The following is a 9,534-nucleotide window of genomic DNA, read 5'->3' as shown; positions in this document are numbered from 1 at the left end:
GAGGGCCAATCGTTTCCCTATGTGCGTTTATGGGGAGCCTGAGCAGGGCCGTATTAGTCTCGGGGTCTGGGTTTTACTTGGGTCCCCGTACCCACCCGAGCACACACAGATCCACCTCGTTTTTCTGGGTATTGAAGTTTGTTTCAAACCTGAGATTTTAACAGTAAACAACCGGTGACCAAATAAAGCACTGACTGGTTTTGTTATTTTTCCACCTGAGCTTCCTCAAGGTGCACCGTTTCCTCCCACAATCCAAAAACATGCAGGTATGGTCAGAAAAAACTGCCTGTTTTGGGGAATGTATTTTGTTTGTGTGTGTTGGGCCTATGATTGCCTGGAGGTTTACATAGTTAGATGTTGGTTTTATTATGGTGAGGTTGCTCTAATGTACTCTGTAATTAAGGAAAGAAAGGAACAATAAGTATCAGTGGGCCCCCTAGAGGCTCAGAACCAAAGTGCAGCTGCCCACCCTGATGCTCATTCCCAGCCATCCGTGCCACTTCCTGTCCACCAGCAGCCCTCTGGCAGGACCAGCAGCACAGCAACGTGCCGGCTCGGGTCACACCTCTGGTTCCTATAGAGGCCTTTACCTGAGAGTAGTAACACTATTAGGTCACTGGAAACATTTCGTGGACAGAGACTTTATGTTCCCTCTGCAGTCTGCTTGCAGTCATTCCACATGGCATCCTCAAGTGTTACTCTTGAAAAAGATTCCTTTTAACGTCTCCAAATGTGCGAGCCTGCCAATGTTGGTCCTCTATTCTTAGCTCACTCCGTGTAGTAGTGGTTAGCAGAGCTCATTGTCACAGACTAAACTGGGCATTGTGTAACAGCCCTCTTCATATTCCCTTCCCCATAAAAAAGTTAGTTAAAGGGATTCTATTTATAGGAGCTTTCAATTGTAAGTTATTATAGCGGGATCTGAAAGTCAGTAAAAACTAAATATAAAGTTCTGACAACCTGTTGTCTCTGCATTTTTTATTAGATCCTTTATTGCAAATGAAAGCGGCACAGTTCAATTTCATTGAGTGTTTCTGTTCTAACTGAATTTTCACCCACTTTCTGAGAAAGCTCTGACTGCAGACTTCTTTGAAGTTGTTAATGTAATCACTACCTTGCATTAATGAATTAGTAGGTTGTAGACCCACAAGCTAAGTCTATTTTAAGTGGAGCTCTTGGACATCATATGCTTCAATTTTCTGCAGTTAGTTGGCAAGGCTGGTAGCCTATTCCTTGATCCTCCAACTGTTATTATACTCAGCCTTGTAGCCTAAATAAGTGCTCCAGTTTTTATGGCAAAAACAGACTTTCTATTGACTTCTCACTGCTGCAACAAACAGGAACTATAGGGCTATAAGTTATATAGCAATATATGCAAATCATATATTGGGAACTATAAGATTGGCTTTCTCATATTTGCTTTGTGAAACACTGCTTGATCATCCCAGAGCTGTCACAGTCAACTTACTCATGAATATTGCTTTATGGCGCCAGTTTTATTGCAAAAAGGGGACTTTCACTGGACACTCCCCTAAAACCTTGGACGTGGATGTCTGCGTCTCTGATTGGTTGTGAAGCCCCAACCGACAACACCTGCTTAACTCCTTCATCCAAATTGACACCCGGGGCTCTGAGAAATATAGGCAGCATCCCTTCCAGCTCATGCATTCAGTCCCACAGCTGCCCCATAAGACACCGAGCCGCAGCTGCGCTGATCGCTGATCCAAGGTGAACCCTCGCACACACTCGCACACACTCGCACACTGCCGGATCTTTGCTAGGAGTCGAGACGCGCTGACAGAGACGCAATGTTGGTCAAGCTGGCCGTGGCGCTGCTGGTTTTGTCAGTGCTGGAGCAAGTAGTGGGATCGGATAATATTGATCTCCATGACAGCCTCCCGGAGAAGCCTGCGAGCCAGAAAGGACGCCTCTCCCTGCAGAACACAGGTAAGTAATGAGTGTCAGTGGAGATATGAATGTGGGGATTATTGGTTGGTGCAACAGCTCGCGCATCTACGTGGGGTTTGTCCGTACACGTGTTTCTGTGGCTGCAGATTAAACCACGCTGGGGACTCGACCGGCCGATTGAAGCAATCCGCTCTTTTTCACTTAAATCCGGCGCTACGGTGCACACGAGTGACCCTTTTCGATTAGCAAGATAGACGATACCTTGTAAATACTCTCAGACAGAAATCCAATATGTTAGTAAACTATTAATAGAACGGTACAAGGTAATAGGTAATGTATACGGCAGCACTAGGTGTGCGTGCGCGCTGCTGTGCGCGACTTATAGGTGACAGTTTCAGCGGTTTTCTGGGAGAAATGTGTCTTTTGCATGTGTTGTCTCTTAAAATGAATGTTGGATGGTGCGTTCAGGTGGGTTAGCAGAGCTGTAATGATTGTAGCAGTGTCGTGGTTGGTAAGGGAAGCAGGAGTTTATTTTATTGAGCCGACCTTTTGGGGAATTATTGCTTTAAAAGACAAATGTGGTTTGTCTACTTATCACAAAGCACTAACATTATGTGGACTGATGCCTTCCCCCTGAAACATGCCGTTTATATCCTCGTGCACAGCATGACTTGCGACCCACCGTGTGAACCTGTGTCAAAATATTACAGCATAATTGTTATCTCGCCCCCACGCTGAAAAATGGGGACAAACTCCAATGCGGGTTTCACAGCAGAGACCCTGGTAACACCACTGTGTAATTCAATGCACGTTGCGGCCGAGCTCGTACGATCCAAGCACATTCCCGTGATGCCAAAACAAGCACTGCTGACAGCGGCTCACTTTTCCTGCGCACTAAAGTTCAACTCTGTGCCTACAAACCCCACAGCAGCTCGGCCCCTTCCCCCTACTACTGCCCCCCCAACAGAGGCTCTTTGTTGACAAGCGTGATTTCTAATAAGTCTCATTTCATCCTTTGTTTGTTGTGTTCAATGCCTCTTTTTTTAAGCAACTGGTGCGCACTTCCGACTCAAGAAAAATGCTCTTACGCCAGTTATCAGCTCCAAGACAGACAACGCGTGAAATTATGATTTGCTTTGGTTAACAGTTTCATATAAAAATCAACCCTGAACGCTGCCTGCGATTTGCCATATTAACTTAAAGATACAAATCTCCCAACGATGTCACATAAGGTAAGCAGCAGTCTCAGTGACAGGTTCCCAGCTGGCAGTCAGATGTCTCATTATACGTGCTGTCAGACAGCAATTTGGGGTTACAAGAGAGACATTCACGTTCCCTTGGTAATTTCTGTTCTCAATCATTAGGTTTATTCCTGTCTTTCATGGCTGAAGTAAAAAGAAAAAGGCACGTGAGAGCTGTGTGTTGGTGTGCAGGAGCTGATATTATGTGTTCACATGACATGTACTTACATATCACCCATTTTCTGCCTGCATTGCTGCTGTCAGACCCTCAGGGATGCATTTTAATATTCTGATCTCTGTTTGCAATCTCATTCTTTCTTCAAATGCAACACTGGCAGACTTGTTGATGCACATTTAGTTGACAGGCAACAGAAATGACTGCATTTGTGTTTCCTGCACAAGTAGTGAAGGCTGTATCTGCAATGCACCATCCCTTCTCAATGCTAGGCAGTGCAGATGGATTGTGCTGCAGAATGACACAGTAATATCTGTCACCAAGTGTTGCTCTGCAGGAACCCCTCAGCTTGGGAAATTAGACTTCTCTCCCCCCTTCTCTCCTTCCCTCCCCTCCTCCTGCATCCCTTTTCTCTCTCTCTCACACTCTAGGTCATGAACACGCGAACGACCGCCTGTGTCTTTGGAAATAGTTATACGCCACATCAGCTTTGTGATTCGTGCAGCAATCAGTGCCTTCGAGCCGTATGGTCTTCATTGCCAACGCGCCTGTAACAATCTGCCGCTGTCTCTGCTGTGAACAGATGATAAGGTCCCTCCCCTAACCTGTTCTCTCTTTCCAGCTGAGATCCAGCACTGCCTGGTGAGTGCAGGGGATGTCGGCTGTGGTGTGTTTGAGTGCTTTGAGAATAACTCCTGCGAGATACGAGGGCTACAGGAAATCTGCATGACGTTCCTGCACAACGCTGGCAAATTTGACTCTCAGGTACTAAACTAGTCCGTCCTTGTGTTTACAAAAATGATATAACCGGAGGCAACATTCCTTCTTCCTCTTCACTGCTCCACACTCGTCATCCATGAACAGATTTGCTAACTCTTGCTGTTTCCACTCTACATCTCAAACATGCCCGTTTTTTGCGATTGTACATACACTCCCCTAATAATCTCTTTTCCTCTCGTGGGAAGTTGACTTCCCTCTCGGTGGACTGATGCATGTACAGTTAGAAGCAGGGGTCATGAGCCAGTTGGCCAGAAGCCCAGTCAGCTCCCTTTTCATACATAGTGGAGGCTGAAGCCCTGCCAAGCCAGGCCTGACCGGGGTCTTAATATGTCGAAAGGGTCACATACTAGGGACTTACATCTTTGGCAGACAAATCCAAAAGTTATCAGCAGATATGATTTACTGCCACTAAAACAGAGTTTCATCACCATATTCTATTTTAGAAGCAAAGTTTGCTCACACACACTCCAACACAACGCATAACATCTTCCAAAACTATTATGTGACAGTAACAGTGTTTTCTTTGGCTCATGTGTCTTCAACATGGCTGTGTCTTACTAGAAAGTTGTCACTGTGTGCACACAGGGGAAGTCCTTCATCAAGGATGCTCTGAAGTGCATGGCACACGGGCTCCGGCACAAGTTCAGCTGTATAAGCAGGAAGTGTGTGTCCATTAAAGAGATGGTGTTCCAGCTCCAGAGAGAGTGTTACATCAAACACAACCTGTGCTCCGCTGCGAAGGAAAATGTGGCCGTCATGGTGGAGATGATCCATTTCCAAGATCTCTTCCCTAAAGGGTGAGTGGCTGCATGTTTAATGCACTTATCCAGCCTGTCCTTTTTATCTCTGATTGATTACCTTTACTTGCCTCCTCTGCCAGTGTGAGCCTCCTCTGTTCTTCCATGTATAGTAATACTACCATACCATTTGTTCCTGTCATTTCCTAGGCCAACATGTACTAAGCTTCATGATGTTAAATCACAGCTTCCTCTCTCTCTGTTCAGTCCATATGTGGAGCTGGTGAACATCCTGCTGAGCTGCGGCGAGGAGGTGAAGGAGGCGTTGACTCGGAGCGTCCGGCTGCAGTGTGAGCAGAACTGGGGGGCTCTCTGCGACAGCCTGAGCCTCTGCTCCTCCCTCGCCCCATCTCCCGCCGGCATCCCCGTCGAACACCACCGCCGCCCATCGCCCTCCCACCCGGAGCCGGAGCACCCTCGCCCGCCGCGGCAAGGCGATAAAGAGAAACCCGGTAAGGCGGGCTTCAACGCTCACCCACGCAACCGCAGTCAGGGACCCCGCCGCCAGAGTCCAGAGGCCGGCGTCGTGGCCGAACAGGAAGACCCCGAGGCCACCGACATCCGGAGGTGAAAGCGCAGGAGACTGTCCCGACCTTTGACCCCCTTACAACGTTTAAAAAAACCACACTTGCAGACTTATGCACACCTCCACACATAAACACAACCTCACCTGCACACACGTACACACACTTCTCTGCACACACACACACAAATTCCCAGACAGACTGAGCAGAAGGAAACAAGCCCCGACTTTCCTGTCCTTATTCCGCCCTCTCCAGTCATTCCAGCAGTCCCACATGGTAAACTTGCAGGGTAAATGTGGTGTAGCTTGTTCTGTTATGCCAGACCGTAGGCCACACTTTTTTAAAAAGGAATAATTATTGTTATTATCATGATTATTTCAACTGTTAGGACTATTTTGGCTCTAATATAGCATTTCTCAAATCATACTTACTGTAAGATTTGATTATATTTGTATTATTTATTTTATTCTTTATGCAATGTCGAAATATCAAAATGTACATAGAAATATACTTATCTATATTTATATCAACATGTATAAATATAGCTACAATATGCAATACTGATATACTATAGATGATAGTATATGGCGTGCTGTCTGTTCTCTTCACAGTATTGCACCCATCACACGTCGGTCTGTAGATATGTAACATACACCGTTTGTTGTTTCAGAGTGGGAATGTGTGTTATACTTATAGATACTTGATGATTAAATACAAATTGTACAGGTTTCAAGTCCAGTTCTGGCACATATGAAATGTAGTGCATGATGGCCACAAAGCCGACAAACTTGTGCGTCCTTAAAGTGAAAATCCATTTTAAAGAGGATGCAGATGTAATACTATGAATAAGGACGGTTATTTCACACGTGTATTGTATCGATGAGTCTCTCACAAAGCTAGAAATAAGAGAGCAAAGACTGATCTCTGGCGCAGTTTTACGGACTCTTTTTGTTTCATAAGTATTCACGGACATGCCTCTTATTTTTGGATGCAGAAAGACTCACATCACTCCCATTCTTTGTTAATAGAGCTGCAGGAGCTGCGTCTCACTGACATTACACATTAATGTCATGTTTATAGCTTCAGGAGACATCGTTGTTCTTGTTCACAGATAATAACTGAACTGTCAGATGCTATTCGTTCTCTCTTGACTTGTTTTTTTTCCGTGTAAGTTGAAGCTTGCTGTGAACTGCAGCAGAGAGAGGATGTTCAATCAAATGTAAAATCACACACATCAAGGTGCCTAAACTTGTTATTGTCCACAGCGACCGCTTCTCTGTGATTTACGTGAATGGATGATACTGTGTCAGGGGGGAGATTTATTGTTGAGCTGTTTTACGATGATGTTGAGCCACAAAAGTCTTAGTTTTTTGCACTTTGGATGATTTGTTATGAGCCGCTGCATGTTAAGAAATCCGACCAGGTTACCAGAGCAGGCGCCCTCTAAAGGATAATTTTAGCGACCCTGGTTCTCCTTATCAACAGCAACAACTCCTGTATCCCCACATGCTCCCTAGGACCAGGTTGAACCCCCTCTAAAGAGGACTAATGTAACCCTTTTGTGGGCAGGAGAGAGGCCTGACAGAAACCCTCCAGATCTCCAGCCCCTCTAAATTAGCCCTTATCCCTCTCTGGTCCCTTACCTAGGTCAGGAGAGACATGAAGGCCTGTTATTCTACCCGTAAGAGCCGCAGGCAACGCAGCGAGGACCCAGGAACTGGGTTAAGTCCACACACGGGGGCTCTGGCGCTGTTATTCTAAATGTTATATTTACCGAGGCCACCAGAGAATTCCTCTGGGCTCCGGCCAAGAGCCAGCAACCCGGAGAGGCGGAGAGGAGAGGAGCGAGGAGAAGGAGAGAGACATGCTCGACTTTTTATTTTTTATTTTTTTTAAATGTGATGATTCACTCTTGTCTTTACTTCTCCTTGTACTCTTCTTCTTTCCCTCCTTTAGGTCACACACACAGGCTTTTGACCATTTCAGGCCAGTCACATGCTTTAGCTGTGGAGGTGCAGTTTGTGAGCACACTACACCACATGCTGGAGCGACTGGTGCAGAAAAGAACATAATACACTCAGATTTTGGGGCTCAGTTTACTTTTTCTTTCTCCCCTCATGTACTCACAGTAAGTTTTAACCCTTGCAATCATTAACAGACTATTATAAGCTCCAAGGGTTTGAATCATCAGTGAGGCTTTCTCGCTTTTCTTTTGTATTCTGTTGTGGAAGTTGGGATTCCTGTGACATCCCAGCACAAGACATAAGCTAATCCTTTTGAGAATGTACTGTATGTGTGTAAAGTGACAATCTGTTCAGCTCTCTGTCATTAAGTTTGGCTTTTTGTAATAATGTAGTGGCTTTAATGGCTGTTCTTTATGTGTTCGGAGGAAAATAAAACTAACCATGTTTCCTGTATTGTTAGCGCTCCGTCACCACGTTACGTGTTTTCCTCTGTAAAGCACAAGGACTCTGCTCTCACCGTTTGAAATACAGAACATGGGCTAGACGTTTGTAACTCACCTGTAAGACATTTGGAATAGGATGCTATAAATATCTTTGGACTCACTCATGAAGTCAGATGTATCTTGTTATCATTAAAATATGTTTTGTCTGTATTTTGTACATGTTGTGTCTGTCAATCTAGTCTTTATTTATGTTTAAAAGCTTCTTGACGAACATTTTCCTGAGGACAAATCTACCAGGAGTGAGGCATTCAGGGAGCTCTGATCAGGTCAGGAGAGAAGGCCTCGTCGTCTCAGGTATACACACAAGTTAAAAGACACCCCATTCTCGTTTGACTCGCCGCCTCCTCTCTGACAGTGAAATACGGGCTGTGTTTAAAGTTTCAAGGACTGGAAATATCCTCCCTATTGAGAGACCTAAACATTTACGTCAGCGGCTCTGGATTGTATGCAATGCTCGGGGTGTGTTCAGGGTGTCAGTTTTTATGAGTTGTCCCAACAGTGTATGTAGCCTCACTAAACATTTAGACAGTGCTTTGATTTGAAAGGTAGAATTCCAACTGCTGTTTCAGAGCTTTAAGTTATACTACAGTCAAGTTAAGCTGAGGTGCATTTACACTGGCCATGTATGGCACTTTGGCTCACAAATCCACAGCCCTCTTGTGTTTCTTCAGTTTGTCTCCAGTGTGACAGAAAAGGACAGAACATGTCATGTCCTTAGAATCAAACAGCTTCATGTTATATCAGCACATCTGCAGAGGCTGCCTGCACATCCTGCCACATCTCACGTCATCTCTGAGAGTGCAGTTATACTAAACGACCACTAGGTGGTGACATCTCTCTTTTTATTGACAAAGGCAGATGGTTGAAGCAGGTGCAAGTATTAAGATTCTTACAGGAGGTGAGTTGAGATACTAATCAGTTGTTAGGATGTCTCAGAATTTGATTTGAGGGTGGATTTAAATTCATGTTTTCCTCCTTTGTGTTGGATTACAGGAAGCACATAAGTAGAGATGTTTCCAAAGCAACCTGCTGCATTTATCTTGTTTTATACTAATTGAGGCCTTCGCTGACAAGTTGAGCTGAAAGAAATGTCATGTTACTCCTGTGGAGCTTTCCAAAGTTGGAAAGAATCCTCTTCAAGTTGGTTTCTTAAATTAAAGGTTAGCATAGTTTGACTTGAGAACAGGAAGCCAGAGTTACAAGCTGGAGATGTGAGTGTCAAAGACGTGGGCAGAAGGTTCAAAAACACTATCAAGATGCATCATGGGAAACAGTGCTTTGTCAGAGTTTGACCCAGATTAGGGTCTTAAAGTTGACGCATCTTATCCTCTGCTTCAATTTTGACCATTTCTTGAGAGTCCCATGTCTTTGTTGAGGAGAAATACTGAACCTCTGGAGTACAGCTTCAACCCAAACTCCTTTTACATACCTGCCACACAGCAAAAACTCTGTGTCAAACTACACCTTTATTTGTTTAGCAAAAAACACACCTCAGTAATGAATGCAGTGTATTTTATTTGCATATATCTTTACTTTCAATGTATTCACATTTTATATTACACACAAGTTATACATTCTGCACTAAATCAGTATTTGCTGCAAATAAATGAATAAATAATGCTGAATAATTTCCTTCTTTCCT

The 9,534-nt window shown here is 44.6% G+C and overlaps 1 protein-coding gene across 1 annotated transcript; it reads left to right on the top strand.

Moving 5' to 3' along the window:
* The first annotated feature begins 1,808 nt into the window (after nucleotides 1-1,808).
* On the top strand, nucleotides 1,809-5,848 carry stc2a (stanniocalcin 2a). The gene is made up of 4 exons (XM_069670449.1): nucleotides 1,809-1,947; nucleotides 3,947-4,089; nucleotides 4,690-4,901; nucleotides 5,109-5,848. The coding sequence occupies exons 1-4, from the start codon at nucleotides 1,809-1,811 to the stop codon at nucleotides 5,470-5,472; spliced, it is 858 nt and encodes a 285-aa protein (XP_069526550.1). The 3' UTR covers nucleotides 5,473-5,848.
* Nucleotides 5,849-9,534: the final 3,686 nt, after the last annotated feature.

The sequence above is a fragment of the Semicossyphus pulcher genome, unplaced genomic scaffold (genome assembly GCF_022749685.1).
Source record: "Semicossyphus pulcher isolate SPU_LCO1_2020_fin unplaced genomic scaffold, fSemPul1.0.p SCAF_2, whole genome shotgun sequence".
Taxonomy (NCBI): domain Eukaryota; kingdom Metazoa; phylum Chordata; class Actinopteri; order Labriformes; family Labridae; genus Semicossyphus; species Semicossyphus pulcher.
The sequence above is the reverse complement of the archived record's forward strand: the minus strand, read 5'-3'. Positions and strand labels throughout refer to the sequence as shown.

Bases quoted from the DNA above. Each gene is read 5' to 3' on its own strand.
- stc2a (XM_069670449.1), top strand. From the start codon at position 1,809: ATGTTGGTCAAGCTGGCCGTGGCGCTGCTGGTTTTGTCAGTGCTGGAG. The intron at 4,090-4,689 runs GTACTAAACTAG...GTGTGCACACAG, and splicing joins CTGGCAAATTTGACTCTCAG to GGGAAGTCCTTCATCAAGGA. The intron at 4,902-5,108 runs GTGAGTGGCTGC...CTCTCTGTTCAG, and splicing joins CAAGATCTCTTCCCTAAAGG to TCCATATGTGGAGCTGGTGA.